The sequence below is a fragment of the Lithobates pipiens genome, unplaced genomic scaffold (genome assembly GCF_037356315.1).
Source record: "Lithobates pipiens isolate NorthernLeopardFrog02 unplaced genomic scaffold, aLitPip1_a1.2 Scaffold_3, whole genome shotgun sequence".
In the NCBI taxonomy this organism is placed as follows: domain Eukaryota; kingdom Metazoa; phylum Chordata; class Amphibia; order Anura; family Ranidae; genus Lithobates; species Lithobates pipiens.
In genome coordinates this window covers 192,808,288-192,832,729 of record NW_027507790.1, presented here as the reverse complement: position 1 = coordinate 192,832,729, position 24,442 = coordinate 192,808,288, and the positions used below count along the sequence as shown (strand labels likewise).

At 43.1% G+C, this 24,442-nt stretch overlaps 1 protein-coding gene across 1 annotated transcript; it reads left to right on the top strand.

Annotated features, from left to right (window-relative positions):
• Positions 1-298: 298 nt before the first annotated feature.
• On the top strand, positions 299-24,181 carry CD180 (CD180 molecule). The gene is made up of 3 exons (XM_077462660.1): positions 299-450; positions 3,523-3,689; positions 20,422-24,181. Exons 1-3 carry the CDS (start codon positions 361-363, stop codon positions 22,154-22,156), a joined length of 1,992 nt encoding a protein of 663 aa, XP_077318786.1. The 5' UTR covers positions 299-360; the 3' UTR covers positions 22,157-24,181.
• Positions 24,182-24,442: the final 261 nt, after the last annotated feature.

Below are 24,442 nucleotides of genomic sequence, written 5' to 3'. Positions count from 1 at the left end.
AATGTGAATCTCCTTAACAGGGACACTGCAACTGCAATAAAAAAAGGCGACACAATCCAACCCTTCCTTACTTAACCCAAAATTTATAAATAAATTAATTTTATTTTTATTTTTTTTATTTTACATACAATGGCAGCTTGATGAATAGGGAACATGCTGTGTGTTTTGTAGAAAGGGGAACAGAGATTTTCTGACACCATTTTCATAAATTACCATCAGAGAGGCCGATATATGACGTCTCAGCATTTCACTTGCAGGCTTTCTCTGTACCAATTCCTTCCGTCTTATCTACTAATGCTTCCCTTTTTTGAGGCGACTATTAATACTGCTTTCACCAGGACAGCAGCCTGTGTATCAGCAATGGCCTGCACTTCAAATATTGCTCTACTGCTCATGTTATATCATGTTTTCTCCAAAGCTGAAATTCGAGAGGAACCTTTGTGCACGGAGGTAACCAAATTTTTCTTCCTGAGATATGATACAGTATAACTTACCTGCATAGGCTTTACAAATTTCTGAAATTCATGCAGTTTGTGGGAAAAATAGTACAGCATATGTATAGTCATTTCTGAGAATTTAGAAAGTGAACTAACGTACCACAAATCCCTGCTCTCTGGATGCTGAATTAAATTGGTAACCCGCACTGAACCTTTTGTTAACAGTTACCTAATGTGGTCATTATAGCGAAAAATATTTTATTCTGATCACTATCTGTGGTTAATATCTGTGTTGATAGTATTTATTATATTACGTTTTCTATTTCACTGGACTTTATTTCGATGTTTGTCCAAATTTACATGCAGAGCAAGCTGTCCAGCAAAAGTGACAGTTGGGGAAATCCATAAAACACTGCTGGTGGTGTTTATAGCATTCAGCTTTTATTCATATTTAAACTTTAGTTGAAATACGAAATTGCTAAATATTTTTTGTTGTCTTCTACTTAAAAATGACATGGCTATTGAAGACTATGCTGTCCATGGGGTAACAATGTTACTGCACAATTTCCTGCAGAACCAACACAGTTGTCACACCATTAAGGGAACCGTAAAAAAAGGATCTATTGGCAGGATCAACACGTAATAAAAGAGTTTAATAGTTGGAACAATGTAAAGTGCAGTAAACTGGAGAAACCAATCAGATATAACATTTAATTAATCTGGCACAAATATAGATAGTAGTTTCTGTGCCCAGTGGTGTATTTGGTTTTGTGCTGCCCTAGGCAAGACTAAAAATGCCCAGCCCCCCCCCCCATGTAAATTTGTCCCACCCCAGCCGCTTTAAAAATTACACTCACCCGTGCAACGGCGGCAAACAATTTACATTTTACTATCCATAGACAATGATTTAAAAGCCTTTACAGATTACCACTTAGATTTACAGAGGGCGACTGGTGCTGGAATTACTGTCTATGATCTGACATTCTGACGATCGCTGTTTGTATGCTCGTGGGACCAATACCCTCATTCGCCTTTGCATGTGATCAGAGGGACAGCACAGTGGTGTGGTGGTTAGCACTTTTTACTTAGCAGCAATAGGGTCGCTGGCTCGAATCCCGACCACGACACCATCTGCCTGGAGTTTGCATGTTCTCCCTGTGCCTGCGTGGGTTTCCTCTGGGTACTCCGGTTTCCTCCCACATTCCAAAGACATGCTGGTAGGTTAATTAGACCTTGTCTAAAAAAATTGGCCTTAATATGTGTGTATGTGTATGTCAATGTTGTATGTGTTTGTAAGCGTATCAGGACCTTACGGGGTAAAGGACCATGCAAAGCCGCAGATGGAGGCAAGAAAGCGTCCTGAGGCGATTCAGTTCGCATAGGTAGTGCTATACAAGTCACTCATTCATTCATTCATAGGAGGACAGGGGCACTTTATTTATTTTTTATTATTATTTTTTTGTCAAAACATTTTATTGACATTTTATTGAAATGGTCAGAAAAATATACAGAAATATCCAACAGAGATTTGCATGGTTACATATTATTATTTTTTTATTTTTACACGGTTGCTTTAATTTTTTTTTTTTAATCCCTTTTATTGCTGTCACAAGGAATGTAAACATCCTTGTGACTGCAATATGCAGTGACAGGTACCCTTCATGGAGAGATCTGGAGTCTAGAAGACCCCAGATCCCTCCTCTGCACTTAAAAGCATTAAAAACACCAAGATCAGTGTTTCTGAATGCTTTAGATTTTTCAAAACTCGCACTGATGGTTCCCAAATAAACCGGAAGTGATGTCATGTCATCGCTTCCAGTTTACCGTTATGAACAGCCGAGCAAATCCTATCCTGGCATTGCTTGGCTGTCTGGCCAGGTGGCAGATGTCCCGACAGGTGGCAGATGTGCCGACTGGCCGCTTGGGTCTCCCGGTGGGACGGGAGAGACCCAGAAGGGGCTTTTTGGCTGCTTGTAATATCAATCGATTGACTGGTAAGCCGTTCACATTGATATTACAAGGGAGCTGACCACCGGCTTTAAAAAAAACGATACTGGGGTGATGCCTGCAGCTATAAATCATCCCGGTACAGAACGCCTTGTTTGCCTTGTGGTAAGTACGCCTCTGGCTGTGCCCATGTGTTATTTAATATATCTTCTTTTTATGAATATGAAGCACATTCCTCTGTATAAATAACATTTCAGTGTGTGGGTCTATTTATAAAGGTCAAAATGTTTATTTGAACATTTTTATGGCTTCTATCACATCCTCCAGTTTTCCCTCTCCATAGACTAACCCTGGGCAGCTTTCTCCATTCATTTTGCCAAGTTTCAATAAAATATTAAAATCAAATTAAAATATTGTTTCATAGTTAGTTTCATAGTTTCATAGTTAGTAAGGTTGAATAAAGACACCAGTCCATCCAGTTCAACCTGAGTGAGTGTCTACAATTGTCCCTATCCCTGTACATTGCACACTCACATTGGTCCCTACCCTCAAGGAGCCCACAATCCAAGGTCCCCATTCATATACTAGGGCCAATTTTGGACAGAAGCCAATTAACCTACCTGCATGTCTTTGGAGTGTGGGAGGAAACCGGAGTACCCAGAGGAAACCCACGCAGGCACAGGGAGAACATGCAAACTCCAGGCAGGTAGTGTCGTGGTTGGGATTTGAACCTGTGACCCTTCTTACTGCTAGGTGAGAGTGCTAACCACTACACCACTGTGCTGCCCATTGTGTTGAACATTGTACTTTTATGGTACCATTAAGTAGATGGGATCCATCATTTTTAGTGGAGAGAAAATGGAAGATATGTTGTCAAGGTGGTGTATTTTTGTTTGACCAATCCCATATTTTATTGTTTTTTATATTATTTTTAGCTTCAACTCAACATTACTGGTTTTTCATTTAGACTACAGAAAATGTTAGCAACAAAAAGAGTGTGGTATAATGAAGCCAAATGCAAATATTAGCTAATCTTTATAAACAGACGCCTTTGTTGAAGTATTTCCAAAGGAAAGGGAGAATGATTCCAAAAGATGACACCAATAAACAGCCGAGGTGGCGTGTGTTGATTTTTTAGGTGACTGCGGGTAAGAACTACGATTGTGAAGGCTTGGGACTACAAAAACTTCCTGACAGCATCCCCGACTCTACAGAGATTCTGGATTTCAGCTTTAACTCTCTGTTTGCCATCTACCATTTCACCTTTAGCAGACTGGATAAACTGGAGTATTTGGATTTAGCAAGGTAAGATATTATATGTGTATAACTGTCAATCAGCAGCTCCCTGCTCTGCTCCTCCACTTGCTGAGCTGTGGCGGGGTGGAGAGCGGCCTTCTCAGGCTCTCAGCGACTCGCTAGGAGGTTGAGACAGCCACCAATACAGTCACCTGGTGGATCCAGACTTTCATTGTCGGGATGGCATGGTACTTGGACTGATTTTTGTAATGTGTGTAAAATGGTGCATTCATTGCACAGCATTGCATTCCTGTGACCCTTAGGAGAAGACCAGCCAAACGAGCTCAGGCTGGACTTCTCCTTTAATCTAAAGTGTTACTAAACCCAGGACCCTGCATTCACTATATCTGGTCTCCCACAGTACAAAGAACATGGGAATGCAATTATTTTAGTAAATATAAACTGATAAATACCTTTTCTCATCAGCAGTATATAGCATTCTTGTGACTTCTATCAGTGCCCAGAAAAAAGCACTGGTTATAGCTTGTAGGAGGAATTTTCATTCTCCTCTGACTGTCCTAAGAGGCTGCATGACCCCTGGCCCTATGTCTGGACAGTGCTAATTGGCCCTGTGTTGATCACATGCAACCTCCAGAACAAAAAGAAAAAAAAACAACTCTCTAGTAATACACATCAAACTGAGCACGTGCAGAGTGCCCCCTAGGCTCTGTTCTGTCAGGAGATGGATTAGGGACTGTGGACGAAGGGGAGGATCAGAGAAGACAGGATCAAACAGCCCTTTTGAAGAATGCAGAGGATTAACCCCTTGGGTTCCACTGTGAGTTTAACAAGCGTGCTTTACTGCATATACAGACTGATTTTACTATTGTGGGCTTAGTAACACTTTAAATTGTATCATTGGTTATAGCAACCAGAAAACAAGATGTCATTTTTGTTATGTTTATTATTATTACATGTGGATAAACTGTATGCAGCAGGAAATATAGAATACGCAAACCACATGTATTTTGAGGGCCAATTTGGGGTCCCACTGTACATGGGGTTGGCTCCTTCCTAATTTTTTCTCAATTTGGCTATTTGCCATTAAAAAAGAAAACAACTGCCCGGAATTTTGCATGTTCTCCCTGTGCTATTAGCTCTGAATACTCCGGTTTCCTCCCACACTCCAAAGACATGCTGTTGGTTAATTGGCTCCTATCTAAATTGGCCATAGTGTATGCAGTGCCAGGACAAGGTCATCCAGCTCCCAGGGCAAACATGCCAAGCTTCCCCCCACCCCCCGTATTGCACATGACCAATCATCACTTGATCATTAAACCTACATATAGAGTGCAGTGATCAGGATTGGATAAATTACAAACTGTAAGAGCCAAGAACCAATGTGGTGCATGAATCAGGAGTAGGGATGAGCTTCGAGTTCGAGTCGAACTCATGTTCGACTCGAACATCGCCTGTTCGCCTGTTCAGCGAACAGTGAACAATTTGGGCTGTTCGCAACAAATTCAAAAAGCCGGAACACCCTGTACAAGTCTATGGGAGAAATCTAAAGTGCTCATTTTAAAGGCTAATATGCAAGTTACTGTCCTAAAAAGTGTTTGGGGACCTGGGTCCTGCCCCAGGGGACATGGATCAATGCAAAAAAAAGTTTTAAAAACTGCAGTTTTTTCAGGAGCAGTGATTTTAATAATGATTAAAGTGAAACAATAAAAGTGTAATATTCCTTTAAATTTCATATATGGGGGGTGTCTATAGGATGCCTGTGAAGGGGCGCATGTTTCCCGTGCTTAGAACTGTCCCTGCACAAAGTGTCATTTTGCAAGGAAAAAAAGTCTTTTAAAATCACTTTCCATTGTCGGCTCCCGTAATACAGAGAACACACAATGAGTGTTCTCTGTATTAGCCGACAATTCATTCATTGATAAAAAAATTAATAAAAAAAGCGTGGGGGTTCCCCTAAATTCAATTACTAGGCCCTTCAGGTCTGGTATGGATATTAAGGGGAACCCCGTGTCAAATAAAAAAAATTGATGTGGGGGTCCCCCTAAATATCCCCCTAAAGTTCACACGAAGTTTAGGTCTGTTCGCAGGTTCTGGTGCGAACCGAACAGGGGAGTGTTCTGCTCATCCTTAATCAGGAGCAGATAATGTACAACGTGCAGCAGTAAGGTGTTTGTATTATACAATGTTCAGGAGTTAGGAGTGGGTAAAATACAGAGTGCAGAGACCAGGAGTATATACCGTCCAGTGCACAACAGCACCCCCATGTATACACACATACATAAAAACACTCACATATATTCTTAAAGCGGTTGTAAACTGCTGAAAAAAAAATTAACCTGCAAGACAATGGCATAATGTGCTAGTATGCATCGCATGGCAGCACATTATGAAATGCTCTCCTTAGAACAAAGCCCTTCCAGCAGCACCCGCTCACCGCTGAGAGGGCTGACATCTTCTCCTGTCCTTTCTTCCAGGGCGCTGTGTGTGGCCAGAGCTGCTTTGGTGTCACTCCGACGCAGGAGCGCTCGGTTCTGGCAAAAAGCGCTGAAGGTCGGGCACAGTATGCCGGACCTTCAGAGCGCATGCGCTGCTGACAGCAGTGGCTGCATGCAGGATGAATATTTCCTAAATGATGCTCGTTTAGGAGACATTCATTTTACCTACAGGTAAGTGGTATTATAGGCTTACCTGTAGGTAAAAATAACAAAGCAGGGCTTACAACCGTTTTAAAGCAACCCATTTATGTACCTGCCTGACCCAAGTCTCTTTCTATTTCATAATAAAGGTTTATAGGTCGGGACTCACAGAGGGAGAAGATAGTCTTCCATCCATGTTCTGACATCTTCCCTCTTCCCCAGGGACAGCTCTGGTGTCTTCTACCTGGGAAGCAATGATCAGGGCTGCAATTCTCTTCTTGTTCCACCCACCTGTACTGCCTCTGGGACTGTGACAGCCCCAATCCAGCTGGCTGGACTGGCAGGAGATTAAAGCTGAATTCTATCTTTTGTTAGAATTTACACAGTTCATTTGGGCCAGCTTGGCCCAAACAAACTCTGTCCCTCAATAACAAGTGAGGTCGCAGGATGTGCAGTATAAACAGTCTTATCACAAAAAAAAAAATTTTGTTAACGTATGGCAACCATGGTTAGACGTTTCCAGCTCCTTTTGGGGTACAGTTTTATCCTCTCAGCTGAGCTGATCGGGATCGATTCTAATCGAATCTGATCGGCTTGGGATAGAATGACCCGGAGAAGGATATATAACAATTTGGAAAAGAGAATGTTTCATATGCTATGAGGTACATTATATATCTCTGGTGGAGACGGAGTTCCAGGCACCTTGAGATACTGATGGGACATAGGTGTGTATGACTGGTGAGTGTTTGCTTTGTATGTTTGTTGTTGTTGTGGTTTTAGTTAGTCCACTGGAAATGTACCTACAGTATTTGTTATTGCTTATCCTGAGTAGAGGTCGACCGATATGGGTTTTTCTCTGGCCGATGCCGATATTTAGAAATTGTGGCAGCCGATGGCCGATATATGATGCCGATTTTTTATTTATTTTTTCCTCTTTTTTTTTTCCCCCTTCATCTCATAAAATCTAAGTTGGACACCTTTCACACTGGGGCATTTTTCAGGCCATTTTGGGCTAAAAATGGCGCCTGTAAATTGCCTTCAAAACGGCTCCCCTGCAGTCTGTGTGGAAAGCCCGAGTGCTTTCACAATGAGGAGATGCGCTGGCAGGACGTTAAAAAAAAATAAAAAATATCCTGCAAGCAGCATCTTTGGAGCGGTGTAAACCGCTCCTCCACCACTCCTGCCCATTGAAATGAATGGTCACCACTGCTGAAGCACATGCAATGCGATTTTGCAGCAGTGCTTCACTGCCCCGCTAGCAGCCGAATAGCGGGGCTAAAATGACGGTAAATCGCTGCTAAAACTTGCAGCGTTTTACCGTCAATGCCTGCCCGATCCAGTGTGAAAGCAGCCTTAATAAGTGATGCAGAAAAGTTCTTACACATTTATTAAACAAAACAAACCTCCAATCAGTTCACTTGTATGTATAATTTAGATTTAAAAAAAAAAACCTATTTATTAAATACACAAAAACAGGTACTCAAAACTTTTGGACGAAAAAAAAAAAGGGCTAACTTGCGTTTCAAAGACCTCTGCGCAAATACCGCGTCACATAAAATATTGCAACAACCGCTATTTTATTCCCTAGGGTCTCTGCTAAAAAAATATATATAATTTTTGGGGCTTCTGAGTGATTTTCTAGCAGAAAATACAGGATTTTTACTTGTAAGCAACAAGTGTCAGAAAAGATTTAGTCTTTAAATGGTTAAACTGAGAACTTCTACACAGGGAGTTCAGCCCATTGAAGAAGAAACATTGTATCACTTTGATCTTTTCTTGGCAGCCTGCCCAGAGAGGAGGAAAGTTCTTCACTGATGTCTTCAGGCAACTTACATTGACTTCTATTACAGAAGTCTTCTGCAAGTCACGCTGAACATGTAATCGGCTTTTTTATCAGCACAATCGGCCGATGCCGATTAATTAAAAAATGCCAAATATCGGCCGATATATATCGGTCGACCTCTAATCCTGAGCCCTTTCGGCCTACATGACAGGAAATGTATATATTTTTATATGGTACACTTTTATATTTTCCATGTAGGATGTTATATTTATTCTTTTTGTTTTGCTTAAAACTAAATAAACACCTTTCAAAAAAATAAAAAAGGCCTATCACAGCATTAGAGAGGTGGGCTGATGATGTCATAACCTCTGACTCAGCCAATCAGAGGAAGTTGTGTATTCATTAATAGAATACACCACTTGTAAGGTACATAAATGGGTGGTTTTAAGTATATATGTGAGTGTTTGTATGTACAGTACAGACCAAAAGTTTGGACACACCTTCTCATTCAAAGAGTTTTCTTTATTTTTATGACTATGAAAATTGTAGATTCACACTGAAGGCAACAAAACTATGAATTAACACATGTCCAATTATATACTGAACAAAAAAGTGTGAAACAACTGAAAATATGTCTTATATTCTAAGTTCTTCAAAGTAGCCACCCTTTGCTTTGATTACTGCTCCGCACACTCTTGGCATTCTGTTGATGAGCTTCAAGAGGTAGTCACCCGAAATGGTTTTCACTTCACAGGTGTGCCCTGTCAGGTTTAATAAGTGGGATTTCAAGCCTTATAAATGGGGTTGGGACCATCAGTTGTGTTGTGCAGGAGGTGGATACAGTACACAGCTGATAGTCCTACTGAATAGACTGTTAGAATTTGTATTATGGCAAGAAAAAAGCAGCTAAGTAAAGAAAAACGAGTGGCCATCATTACTTTAAGAAATGAAGGTCAGTCAGTCTGAACAATTGGGAAAACTTTGAAAGTGTCCCCAAGTGCAGTGGCAAAAACCATCAAGCCCTACAAAGAAACTGGCTCACATGAGGACCGCCCCAGGAAAGGAAGACCAAGAGTCACCTCTGCTGCGGACGATAAGTTCATCCGAGTCACCAGCCTCAGAAATCGCAGGTTAACCACAGCTCAGATTAGAGAACAGGTCAATGCCACACAGAGTTCTAGCAGCAGACACATCTCTAGAACAACTGTTAAGAGGAGACTGTGTGAATCAGGCCTTCATAGTAAAATAACTGCTAGGAAACCACTGCTGAGGACAGGCAACAAGCAGAAGAGACTTGTTTGGGCTAAAGAACACAAGGAATGGACATTAGACCAGTGGAAATCTGTGCTTTGGTCTGATGAGTACAAGTTTGAGATCTTTGGTTCCAACCACCGTGTCTTTGTGCGACGCAGAAGAGGTGAACGGATGGACTCTACATGCCTGGTTCCCACCGTGAAGCATGGAGGGGGTGTGATGGTGTTAGGGTGCTTTGCTGGTGACACTGTTGGGGATTTATTCAAAATTGAAGGCATACTGAACCAGCATGGCTACCACAGCATCTTGCAGCGGCATGCTATTCCATCCGGTTTGCGTTTATTTGGACCATCATTTATTTTTTAACAGGACAATGAGCCCAAACACACCTCCAGGCTGTGTAAGGGATATTTGACCAAGAAGGAGAGTGATGGGGTGCTGCGCCAGAGGACTTGGCCTCCACAGTCACCGGACCTGAACCCAATCAAGATGGTTTGGGGTGTGCTGGACAGCAGAGTGAAGGCAAAAGGGCCAACAAGTGCTAAGCATCTCTGGAAACTCCTTCAAGACTGTTGGAAAGCCATTTCAGGTGACTACCTCTTGAAGCTCATCAACAGAATGCCAAGAGTGTGCGGAGCAGTAATCAAAGCAAAAGGTGACTACTTTGAAGAACCTAAAATATAAGACATATTTTCAGTTGTTTCACACTTTTTGTTCACTATATAATTGGACATGTGTTAATTCATAGTTTTGATGCCTTCAGTGTGAATCTACAATTTTCATAGTCATGAAAATAAAGAAAACTCTTTGAATGAGAAGGTGTGTCCAAACTTTTGGTCTGTACTGTATGTGTGTATGTATATTAGGGATGAGCTTCGAGTTCGAGTCGAACCCATGTTCTACTCAAACATTGCCTGTTCGCATGTTCAGCGAACAGTAAACAATTTGGGCTGTTCGCAGCAAATTCGAAAAGCCGGAACACCCTATACAAATCTATGGGAGAAATCTAAAGTGCTCATTTTAAAGGGTAATATGCAGGTTACTGTCCTAAAAAGTGTTTGGGGACCCGGGTCCTGCCCCAGGGGACATGGATCAATGCAAAAAAAAAAGTTTCAAAAACTGCCGTTTTTCAGGAGCAGTGATTTTAATAATGATTAAAGTGAAACAATAAAAGTGTAATATTCCTTTAAATTTCGTAGCTGGGGGGTATCTATAGTATGCCTGTGAAGGGGTGCATGTTTCTGGTGCTTAGAACTGTCCCTGCACAAAGTGTCATTTGTGCAGGAAAAAAAGTATTTTAAAATCACTTGCGGCTAAATTGTCGGCCCCTGTAATACAGAGAACACTCAATGAGTGTTCTCTGTATCAGCCGACAATTCATTCATTCATTGATAAAAAAAAAAAAAAAAAGCGTGGGGGTTCCCCTAAATTCAATTACCAGGCCCTTCAGGTCTGACATGGATATTAAGGGGAACCCCGTGTCAAATTAAAAAAAAATTGACGTGGGGGTCCCCCTAAATATCCATACCAGACCTTTCAGGTCTGATATGGATATTAAGGGGAATCCCGCATCAAATAAAAAAAAAAATTGACGTGAAGGTCCCCCTAAAAATCCATACCAGACCCTTTATCCGAGCACGCAACCTGGCAGGCCGCAGAAAAAGAGGGGGGGACGAGAGAGCGGCCCCCCTCCCTCCTGAACCGTACCAGGCCACATACCCTCAACATTGGGAGGGTGCTTTGGGGGTCTGTGACCCCTCAAAGCACCTTGTCCCCATGTTGATGAGGACAAGGGCCTCATCCTCACAACCCTGGCCGGTGGTTGTGAGGGTCTGCGGGCGGGGGGCTTATTAGAATCTGGAAGCCCCCTTTAACAAGGGGACCCACAGATCCCGCCCCCCCTGTTTGAAATGGTAAGGGGGTACAAAAGTACCCCTACCATTTCACAAAGAAAGTGTCAAAATGGTTGAATAAGACAAACACACTTTTGAAAAATTCCTTTATTAAAAATAAAAAAAATAAAAAAAAGATTCCAGCGGTGCTAATCCACTCTTGCTATCCAGCGACGGATCTCCGGGGTCCAGCGATGGATGATCATATCCAGCGACAGGGGATCTCTCAGTCCAGCGCTGTCCATACATCCTTCTTCTGTCTCCACTGCGGAGACTGCGGAGATCCCAGTGCTGACGTTTCTGATGTTTCTTATATTAGCCACCCGTCACCTGACCCCGCCCCTCTGACGCTGGAGAGCGAAGCCAGGGGTTCCCCAGTGATGTATGGGTGACCCCACCCCCTCTGATGTAACGCAGGTTTCCGTTACATCAGAGGGGGCGGGGTCACCCATACGTCACTGGGGAACCCCTGGCTCCCTTCACCAGCGTCAGAGGGGGCGGGGTCAGGTGACGAGTGGCCCCGCCCTCCTAATATAAGAAACGTCAGCGCTGGGATCTCTGCAGTGTCTCCGCAATGGAGACAGAAGAAGGATGTATGGACAGCGCTGGACTGAGAGATCCCCCGTCGCTGGATATGATCATCCATCGCTGGACCCCGGAGATCCGTCGCTGGATAGCAAGAGTGGATTAGCACCGCTGGAATCTTTTTTTTATTTTTAATAAAGGAATTTTTCAAAAGTGTGTTTGTCTTATTTAACCATTTTGACACTTTCTTTGTGAAATGGTAGGGGTACTTTTGTACCCCCTTACCATTTCAAACAGGGGGGGCGGTATTTGGGGGTCCCCTTGTTAAAGGGGGCTTCCAGATTCTGATAAGCCCCCCGCCCGCAGACCCTCAAACCACCGGCCAGGGTTGTGAGGATGAGGCCCTTGTCCTCATCAACATGGGGACAAGGTGCTTTGAGGGGTCACAGACCCCCAAAGCATCCTCCCAATGTTGAGGGTATGTGGCCTGGTACGGTTCAGGAGGGAGGGGGGGCCGCTCTCTCTTTTCTGCGGCCTGCCAGGTTGCGTGCTCGGATAAAGGGTCTGGTATGGATTTTTAGGGGGACCCCCACGTCAATTTTTTTTTAAATTTGACACGGGGTTCCCCTTAATATCCATGTCAGACCTGAAGGACCTGGTAATTGAATTTAGGGGAACCCCCACGCTTTTTTTTTTATCAATGAATGAATGAATTGTCGGCTAATACAGAGAACACTCATTGAGTGTTCTCTGTATTACGGGGAGCCGACAATTTAGCCGCAAGTGATTTTAAAAGACTTTTTTTCCTGCACAAATGACACAGGCTAACCAAAGATGGAGTTTAGCTTTAAGGAGAGAGCCCAGGAGAGAGCTTTTTCCTTCTGGAAAGGGGCGTAGCTGCTGCTACAGATAGAAGGCAGGCTAAGAGAAAGGGTGCATCTGCTCTGTTTTTGGGCAGGCAACACGGGGCATACAATGGCGTGATGGCTAGATTATTTTGTGGACTGATTTATCTGCATGCTCACAACCTGGCGCCCCCCTCCCACCCTGTGCCCAGGGCATCTGCCCACCCCATGTCCCGGCCCTGTGTGTATGTATGAATGTAAGTAGAGGCCTTAGATTGTAAGCTCCTTGAGGGCAGGCACTGATGTTAATGTACAATATACATGTAAATTGTTGTACCTGTTGTGCCTGTAATAAATAAATAAACACAACTGCACACATACCTGGGCACAGTCTTTAGATCTTTCTACAAATAAACTGGATTCAAAGCTGGGTTGTAAAATTCAAAGAAGCTGGTGGGTTGCATCTAGACAGCTCTGACTAGGAAAAAGAGAGAACAGTGCTTATTTACACACACTAGAGTGTTAGTGGGAGGTTGCACAATGCTGTTACAAAAGGCTGCAAGGTCATGCACAGAAGTATTGCGAAAAGCCTCACACATCTGACTTCAGCCAAGCTACAGCACTTCCTAAACAACACATTAGCATTTCCAGATGATTTTTTACTTGTCATCCAGAGCTGCTCCTTCTATTACTTAAGGCAGAGCTCCAGGCATTTTTACCTGTTCCCAACGAGTCTATGCATATATGTGGCCATGGGGAACTGTTTACTATGCTGAGAGCACACTCCCCACATAGTAACTAAATTGTCACAGGAAGCTCCTGATGCATACTTGTGACTGGGAGCTTCTGATTTTGTGACAGTCAATCACAGCATTCACATGATTGTAATTGGAAATTACAGTATTATTGGTCGAATGATGGTATCCTGTCCACGTATGAGAGCTGCAGCAGTGACCAAAAATATAGCGAGGGTTGTACTAGTCAGTGTATATAAAAAAGTAATATCAAAAAGACAAAGTGGTGGTCTGGCTATGGGATACAACTCAGGAGATTAACTAACGTTTACAAACACAACATTGACCACTTCAATACAGGGCACTTATACACCTTCCTACCCAGATACATTTTCAGCGCTGTCACACTTTGAATGACAATTGCACGGTCATGCTACACTGTACCCAAACTTTTGTTCCCACAAATAGAGCTTTCTTTTGGTGATATTTGATCACCAAGACTGAAGATTTAGAAAAATAAATATATTTTTTTGTTTTGGTTACAAAACTTTGTAAATAAGTAAAGTTTTCTCCTTCACTGATGGGGCTGTACTGATGGGCACCAATGAGGTAGCATTGATGGGCACTGATTATGGGTACTAATATGTGGCACTGATGGGCACTGATATGCAGCACTGATGGGTACACACAGGTGGCCCTGATGGGCACCGATAGGCGGCACAGATGGGCACTGATAGGCAGCACAAATGGGCACTGATAGGTGCCACTGATGTACTCTAATGTATGGTACTGATGGATACCAATCAGTGCCAAACAATAATGCCTGCCAATCAGTGATGCCCATTTTGGGCACTGATTGGCATCAATGGTGGTATAGGGTGGCATACCTGGTGCTAACATCCCTGGTGGTCCTAGTGGCATCCATGGTGGTCCGGTGTGGGCATCTTCGGGGGGCTGCGCTGATAATCGATCAGCACAGACCCCCTCCCTGTCAGAGGAGCAGTTGATCGGTTATCCTCTACTCATGTCTAACAGACGAGAATGAGGAAAAGCCGATCACCGGCTCTTCCTGTTTACTTCGTAATCAGCTGTGATTGGACACGGCTGATCACATGGTAAAGAGTCTCCATCAGAGACTCTTTACCTAGATTGGAGTTGCAGTGTGTCAGACTGACACACCGCAACAACGATCGCCGCAATGTGTGCCCCCGGGGGTGCGCAACGGCTTAATATCCTGGCCGTCATAGGACGTCCGGTCAAGATATTAAAACCACTTTGCCGCATCATTTTGCTATGTGGTGGGTGGCAAGTGGTTAAAAATGCCTGGAGTTCTGCTTTACAGCCGAACAAACAGGGGCGGCCCATCCATTTACCACTTGCCCACTGAGCACTTAAACCGCTTCTTCCTAACCAGACCAATTTTCAGCTTTCAGTGCTCTCACATTTTGAATGACAATTACTCAGTCATGCAACACTGTACCCATATGACATTTTTGTCCTTTTTTCACACAAATAGAGCTTTCTTTTGGTGGTATTTGATCACCTCGGAGTTTTTAATTTTTTGCGCTATAAATGAAAAAAAAAAACGAATTTTGTAAAAGAAAATCTTTTTTTTTCGTTTGTTATTTTTGCAAATTAGTAATTTGTCGTTACACATTTTGGCCAAAATTTATACTGCTACATATCTTTGGTAAAAATAACCCAAATCAGTGTAAATTATTTGGTCTTTGTGAAAGTTAAGCTCCATACACACTATCAGATTTTCTGGCTTGTTAGGGTCTCAAGAAATTAGATAGGCCTTTAGTACATCAGGTGTGATACATTTTCAATGATTGGCACCATACCGAGTAGACTCTAAAGCCCCATACACACTATCAGATTTTCTGCAGATTTTTTCCTTCAGATTTACCAAAACCATATAATATGAGGTCAAACCTTAGGAGTTTCAATTTGTATGCAAGCTGTCGAGTCCTTGCACTACATGGTTTTGGTAAATCTGAAGATAAAAATCAGCAGAAAATCTGATAGTATGTATGGGGCTTTAGAGTCTACAAGATATGGTGCCAATCATTGAAAATGTATCACACCTGATGTACTAAAGGCCTAGCTCATTTCTTGAGACCCTAACAAGGATAGTACAAATACCCCCCAAATGACCTGTTTCCCCACAATTCTTTGCAAAATGAAGATTTTTTTTTCTTTTCACAAAAATGTCATATTAACAGGATATTTCTCTCACACGCCACATGCATACCACAAATTACACCCCAAAACATATCCTACTCCTCCCGAGTATGTCGATACCACATGTGTGAGCCTAGCCACATACAGAGGCTCAACATGCAGGGAACACCGTCATGTGTTCTAGGGACCGAAATTACACATATCATTTCTTGACTACCTCTTACACTTTTGAAGGTCCCGGAGCACCTCGACAATAGAAACGCCCCAAAATTGACTCCATTTTGGAAAGTGAATACTCCAACATATATTCTATGAGGCATAATGAGTCTTTTGAACATTTCATTTTTTTCCACAAGTTTTTGGAAAATCTGGAAAGAAAATAAAAATGCATTTTTTTTACACAAAGTTGTACATTTATAATATATTCCTAACACCTAGCACATACATAGCAAAAATTACACCCCAAAATACATTCTGCTACTCGTCCCAAGTATGGCGATACCACATGTAGAAGGCTTTTCTACAGCCTGGCCACAGAGGCCCAGCATGCAGTTAGCACCATCCAGTGTTCTACGGACATAAATTTCAAATCTAATTTGACTACATATTACACTTTTGTGAGGCACTGATGGGCGCTGTAGAGGCATGGATTAACACTGATGTGGTATGGTGGTGGCATGGATGAGAACTGATGTGGCATGGATGTGGCAGGGTTGAGAACTGATGTGTCATGGATGAGTACTGATGTGGCACGGATGAGAACTGATGTGGTATGGATGTGGCATGGATGAGCACTAATGTGGCATGGATTAGCACTGATGTGGTATGGATGTGGCACAGATGAGGAATGATGTGGCATGGATGTGGCACAGATGAGAACAGATGTGGCATTGATGAGAACTGATATGGTATGTATGTGGCATGATTGTGGCATGGATGAGAACTCATGTGGCATGGGTGTGGCACGCATGAGAACTGATGTGACACAGATGAGCACTGATGTGGCACAGATGTGGCATGGATGATCACTGATGTGGCATGGAGGATCACTAATGTGGCATGGATGAGCCATGGATGTGGATGGGTGAGCATGAGTGAGCCATGGATGGGGATGGATGAGCCATGGATGGAGTATATATGAGCCATGGATGGAGTATGGATAGAGCATGGATGAGCCATGGGTGGAGTATGGATGGAGCATGAGTGAAGCATAAATAAGCCATGGATAGAGCATGGATGGATGGATGAGCCATGAATGGAGCACGGATGGATGGATGAGACATGTATGAGCACAGATCAGTGCTGTGGGCACTTCAGATCAGCCCACAGTGCTATTGCACCCAGCTCCCCCTCCCCCCCTCTCCTCACACACTGTACGGATCAGCGTGAGGAGAGGGGGGAGCTGAACCGGACATGCTTCAGTTTGTTTACAAGTGATCATGCTGTTATTAGAAGGCATCATCACGTGGTAAAGGGCTGCTGTCATTGGCCCTTTACCCCAATCTGTGACACACCGGGTCTGGGGGACCTGGTGGTCATGGACATTCCTGGGTGCGCGCCCCAGGGGGCATGTGGAAGAGCGATTCTGGGGGGATGTAGCCCGGGCAGTAAGTTGTTAAGGGGGCATGGGCGCCGCCTCCCCTATCCATTCATCTGGCCCCTTGCAGGACACCGGATACATCAATTACAACAGTGGGGTGTTTTTTGAAGCACCTTATTAGAGTCAGAGGCTCTAATAGGCTTCAAAATAGGGTTGGCTCGAGCCAAGAGAAGGTGAACAGAGCCCACCCAGGTGTGTTACAACATGAACAATGAATATTCCTCCATCCGGCCAATCAGGAAGTGGGTTTTGAGACCCGTCACCTGTCAATCATATTGGACACCTAGGAGGAGGAGAGGAGCCATACGCTGGAAACAGCCTATGGAAGAGAGGACACGGAGCTGCTGCACGCTGCCCACCACCCACTGACAGCAGGGTGAGGGGGGGGGGTGCTGCCAGCCGCTCAGGGGGATGGTTGTCTGCATTAGATTAAATAAAACCTTAAAGCAATATATAAGAACCAGCTGGGTCAAGAAACACAAATTGACTACATTATAGCAAATGTGACTGCGACAATACTGTTCTTACCATTATCACTTGTCACAGCAAAAGGAGAGGGAGCTACAGGGGGAACATGTTTGAAACCAGCCACTATGCAAACATGGGCACGGATGTGCAGAAGGCCTGGCCCACAGTCTCGGCTCTAATTCATCCCAAAGGTGTTGGATCAGGTGGAGGTCAGGACTCTGTGCAGGCCAGTCAAGTTCTTCCACCCCAAACTCCCTCATCTATGTCTTTATGGACCTTGCTTTGTGCACTGGTGTGCAGTCATGTTGGAACAGGAAGGGGCCATCTCCAAACTGTTCCCACAAAATTGGGAGAATTAAATTGTCCAAAATGTCTTGGTCTGCCTTAAGAGATCCCTTCACTGGAACTAAGGGGCCAAGCCCAACCCCAGAAAAACAACCCCATACCATAATCATTCCTTTAGGATGAATTAGAGCGAAGACTGTGAGCCAGGCCTTCTTGTCCAACATCAGTTCCTGAACTCACAAATGTGCTTTTGGAAGAATGGTCAAACATTCCCATATACACACTCCTAAACCTCGTGGACAGCCTTCCCAGAAGAGTTGAAGCTGCAAATGGTGGGCCAACTCAATATTGAACCCTGCAGACTAAGGCTGGCCATACATGGTTGAATTTTAAAAGAGTTTTCTTTTGAAAATCAGAAAATGTGCGTTTTGTGATCTGATGGTGCCAACATTGATTTCGAAATTCGACCAACAAAGCCTTCAATTTCACCTCTTGTTGCTACAGAAAATAATTTTCGTGGTTGGGAATCTTCTTTTCTTTCCAGGAATTTTCTTTTCTCGCACATGCGCATTTGTTTTTCAATTACATTTCTTGCACGATTCTCCCATCATTGATTAGAAAATCGTTAGTTTTTGAAAAAATTTCTAACATGTCCGATTACTCAAATTCGATGGCAGCACAAATATCAGCTGTTGCTGCAGCCCACTAATGGTGCGAAATACAAACTTAAATTCTTAGATAGGATCTGCGAAAGAGAATTCTTTCAAAATTCGACCCATGTATGGCCTGCCTAAGACTGGGAGGCAAATTAACCACTTGAGATCCGCGCTATAGCCAAATGACGGCTACAGCGTGGATCTCCTTTGACGTCGTCCCGTGCACGAGTGGCCTGCGCGCCCCCTGAGGGGCGCGCGCAGCGCGCTCTGTGATCGGCGAGTCCATGAGACTCGCCTGATCACCGATCCGTGCAAGGGGTCGATCCGGACCCCTTATCACGTGATCAGCTGTCAGCCAATGACAGCTGATCATGTGATATAACGGAGCCGGTAATCGGCTATTATTCCTCCTCGCACTGACAGCGCGAGGAGAAAAAAAAAGCCGATCACGGCCAGCCCTGCTAGTGCCCACCTGCCCCCTGCCAGTGCCCACCTGCTCCCTGCAGTGCCAAATGTTTTAAAAGTGCCCCCCATCAGTGCCACCCAGCAGTGCCCACAGTGCCACCCAGCAGTGCCCACAGTGCCACCCAGCAGTGCCCACAATCTGCCTCAAAGGTGCTGCACCCCAGTGCCACTTATCCGTGCCCATAAGTGTCATCTACCAGTGCCCAGCAGTGCCGCCAATCAGTGCCCAGCAGTGCCACCTATCAGAGCCACCTATCAGTGCCACCTATCAGTGCCCATCAGTCCCATCTATCAGTGGTACCTATCAGTGCCCATCCGTGCCACCCATCCGTGCCACTCATCCGTGCCCATCTTTTCCCATCAGTGCCGCCTTATCTGTGCCCATCGGTGCCGCCTTATCTGTGCCTATTAGTGCCACCTTAACTATGCCTATCAGTGCCCACCAGTGCAGCCTATCAGTGCCCACCAATGCAGCCTATCAGTGCCCACCAATGCAGCCCATCAGTGCCCACCAGTGCAGCCTATCAGTGCCGCCTAATCAGCGCACTTCAATGAAGGAGAAAAATGACCCGTTTGCAAAATTTTATAACAAACTATTAAACATGATTTTTTTTTTTTTTGCATCTTTTTTTGTTTGTTTAGCAAAAAATAAAACTCCGAGCTGTAACTAAATACCACCAAAAGAAAGCTCTATTTGTGGGAAAAAAATGATAAAAATTTCATTTGGGTACAGTGTTGTATGCCTGCGCAATTGCCATTCAAAGTGCATCAGCGCTGAAAGCTGAAAATTGGTCTGGGACTGAGGGGGGTTTAAGTGCCCAGTAAGGAAGTGGTTAAAGCTCATGTGTGTGTAAAGGCAGGTGTACCGATACTTTTAGCAATGTAGTGTAAATGTGCTGGGTAATCTGATCTGTTAGTTTATGAATAAGCGCTAATGCACAAAACGCATCAAGCTTGCTCTCTCCCCCACTGTATGTTGTCCCATTTTTGGGCTTTTAACATTTTTTAATAAAGTGGATTGCTTTGGGGTGCAGCAGCCTGGATTTTCCTTTACTGTAGTGTCTATGCACAGCATGCAAGCTGGGTGATCACCCTGCCGACGAGTGTGTGAGGTGTGGATAGAGAGGACTGACCTGGAGCTGTAGTCTTCTGTTATAATATGCCATGGCCATGAGGCAAAGCATCAAGGACTTGGCATGTGAACAGCCCTGTCTGGCTGTTTTTATAGTTCAGGTGGGTGGCCAGGGGCTGCCCGTTTTGATGGCTCCCTCCGATCACCCATGTGAAAGAGACCTTATAGTAACTAAAATGTCACTAAGATATCTGACTGGAGTTTAGTTTTAAACATTTTACACATATTGATTATTGTTCTTACTTTGCATACATACTTCAAAAGTCAGAAAAAAAATTCTCACACAATTTGTTCCCATTTGTTTTTTTGTTTTTTACCCAGAAGCGGTATTGCTTGGATATATGATGATGCCTTCAGTAACAATACAAGGCTAACTACAGTTGTACTCACTGGAAATAGTATAGTATACATTGCTGAAAGAGCATTCTTAGGAGCTACATCGCTTCAACACCTCTACTTACAGAAAACATTTATATCGGACTTGTGGCTTATACCAATGAAAAGCTTGTCTAATCTGGAAACTTTGCATTTGGGGAGCAATTATATCACCTCTATACAACTTCCTGATGAAACCCCTGTGACCAAATTGAAGACTTTGAACTTTGAGTTAAATCATATTAGTAGAATAACGGTGGAGGACTCAAACATTTTCAAGCACACCCACAATTTGAACCTCATTTTAAAGGGAAATAATATTGAGTACATTGAACCAAACTCTTTCAACTCAAGTACCTTACATTGCTTGGATTTGACTGGCTCAGCCTGGAACGTTGATTTGTCATCTGTTTTAAAAGGATTAAATGGCTTAATAGCTGACAATCTAAGAATTGGTACCTTTGAAGACATGGATGTTGACAAGGATGTATCCCCATTGGATATGAATTGTCTTTGTAATTTATCAACGAAGGAGCTCAGTCTGCAATATCAAACCTTTTCTGATGATCGTAACACATTTCCATGTTTGGCCAAGATTGAAAAACTGGATTTCACCTTTACAAATTTACATAGATTTCCAGGGCTTAGCAAAGACAACATATTAAAGGAACTGCTATTAAACCATAACAAGTTCTCCTCGCTTTGCAATATAAGTTCAGAAACTTACCCACTTATCACCCACCTTCATATAGCTAGAAACATGGAGACACTAGATTTGGGAGATGGATGCTTAAAAAGTTTAACCGGCCTTGTTCATTTGGACCTGAGTCTGAATATTTTTATGCAACTAATATGTTGTAGCAGCCACTTCATGGGACTAGCCAGCCTTAAATTTCTGAATATGAGTCATGGAAACCAACGTACATTACAAAACCCAGCCTTACCAGATACCAACAGGATAGAGGTTCTAGACTTCTCATATAGTTTTTTATATATTGATAAAGCCTTCAGTCCTTTTAGTAATTTAGCAGATTTAAAAGTCCTCAACCTGTCCAACAGTTATATAGATACTAGCAACAGACAAGTGTTTAAAGGTCTTCAGAACCTTGTTTTCTTAAACATGGAGAAAAGTTTGTTTCAAAATGGTGTTCTCACAAATGATAACTTGTTTGCCACCACTTTAAAACTTGAAACTCTCATATTAACTAAATGCAAGTTAAGGGAAATCGAGGATCAGGCATTCAAAAATCTGAGGCAACTGAAACACATTGACCTAAGTGACAATAATCTTACAGTCTTTAATACAAACCTATTTGCGAATTTGACATTTATGTCCCTTAATTATGCTTTTAACTATATCACAACCATACCTATTGATTTCTTAAGAAATATTTCATATCAAAACACCATCAATTTAAGTCACAACCCCATTGACTGTTCATGCTCCAACATTGACTTTTTATCCTGGTATAAAAGCAACAGCAAATTGTTTATGGACAAGGAAAACACAGTATGTGGTTCTCCACCTTCATTAGTGGGAACAGAGTTGTACAAAGTGTCATTATCTTGTGTAACTTCTTGGTTGGAGATCACAATTTTCATAATTTTTGCAGTGGCATCCATTATCTTAGTTATATGCTTTATAAGATTATACAAGAGAATATTTTATTCATCCATATAGTTATCCAATTAAAGGAAATATGTTACTTTGCCCATTCAAGGAAATGTAACAGGTTCTCTTACAAGCTCTACAACCACACCCACCCACAAGATATTCATCTTTGTGGAGCTCCACCACTGTATCATTAGCCTGTATAGGCTACGTTAGTGTTTCTCAACTCTAGCCCTCAAAGCGCCCCAACAGGTCATGTTTTCAGGCTTTCCATTATTTTGCACAGGTGATTTGATCAGTTTCACTGACTTAGTAATTACCACAGCCGTTTCCTCTGAGGGAAATCCTGAAAACATGACCTGTTGGGGCACCTTGAGGACTAGAGTTGGGAAACACTGGGCTATGTGTTGCTCAGTGTCAGGCCTTAATAAAGTTAATGTACCTTTCCCCTATCCTTCATGATATCACCTGGCAAATGATCATTCAAGCATGAGGAAGGAAGGAGGTAACATGCTCCCCAGTACCCCAAAACACTGAATATTTCTGAGAGTTATAACAGGTGAACAGGGCAGTGGGAGAATGTGGTGAAGTAGAGTGGGGTAGGGTGTCAGAGCTTTGAGAAGAACCTTTGTCCTGAATTATAAGAAATATGGGAGCTGCCATTGCTAGCCTGCTTATGAAAACGATAGTCATCTAGCTCTATCACGCTCCACTACGGCCTAGTCACAGGCCACAAATAAGCATAAAGCCAATTAAACTTCAAGAAATTGTAATTCCTTATCTCTGTACTTGTTCTAAATCACAAAGCCAAAACAAAATACACACAGTGTAAAAACTGAACACGAGTTAAAGTATAATACCCATAGACAGTAACTAAAAATCACTGTTAGAAACATCCATGTATGTAATAATAATCCATTACATCAAATGTCCATGAGAGTTAGTAATATCCATCCACCGGTCACAGTGACAGGCAGCACTAAACCTAAAGCGCATAGGATCCGCAATCCAATGCTAGCCAGTGGCAGTAGGCTTCTGGAGCTGACACGGAGGACAACACAGTTCTAATCAATGGATAGAAAAGACAACACTTTATTAAAAAAAATATCCATCTACATATTTAAAAAGCTCATATGCCTGAGGAGGGTCCCAGGTGAGTTAATTTGATCACTCCTGGCCAGGGAGGTAAAGGGCAGATGTAGCCTCGAGATGGCAGGAGGAAGCAGCACATTGGAGGGGAGGAAGGTAAGCTAAAGTCAGAGAAGGACTCAGCGGCCACCGCCAAAGCTCAACCATCTGTGCATTCATGCAGCCCACCCTAATACTTACCTTAGCCCCATCACAATCCAGTGATGTGCACAAGAGTCTTGGCTCTTAAGGGACTCTCCTCATTGGCTGAAACAGCAGCAGGTGCCATTGGCTCCCACTGCTGTCAATCACTGACAGTGTGCCAATGAGAAGAGAGAGGGGGTGAGGCTGAGTCGCGGCTTTGTGTCTGAATGGACATGCAGAGTCGCAGCCCTGGAGCGAGCCTGCTTGGGTTCCCCATAGCATGCGGTTTGTTCTGGGGGCCCATGGCAGGGAGGAGAGGCCAGGAGCGAGGGTGGGGGACCCGAGAAGAAGAGGATCCGTGCTGCTCTGTGCAAAACCACTGCACAGAGCAGGTAAGTATAACATGTTTGTTATTTTATACAAAATAAACAATCTTGCCTTTAACATCACCATGTATAAGTGGATATTCTTTTTTAATAAAGAGTTTTCTTTTCTATCCATTGATTGGAGCCTTGTTGTCCTCTGTCAGCTCCAAAAGCCTACTGCCACTGGCTAGCATTGGATTGTGGTTCCAGTGTGCTTTGGGTTTAGTGCTGTCTGTCACTGTGGCCAGTGGATTGATATTCCCGATTTGATTCAATGGATTATTACCTCTAGTGACTTTCTATGGGTTTTATACTTTAATCCTTGGTATGCAGTTTTTGTGCTCTGTGTATTTTGCTTTTGTTGTGTGTTTTATGCCAGGTTCCACTGGCTTCTTACTACAACTGCATAAATCTACTATTGGTGGTCACGATCAATAAATCAGGTGTGGAGCTGTGATTTTCTTTTTCTCTCTTTTTGTTCTGAATCAGTGACTCAAAGTGATGAAGGCACAGCATAAGCATGATAGCCATGCATCTAGCATTTTTAGAAGGTGCTGCTTGCAATGGCTGACTACTAATTGCTCTAACAAGAGTTCTACCTTAAAGATTTACCCCAAATCATTTTTTTTTAGTTTAACCCAAAAAGTCAGAATTTGATTCTTTAAAAAGTTGGTTTTACTGCCCCATCGTTGACTATTTAGAAAGGATTAGGCAATTC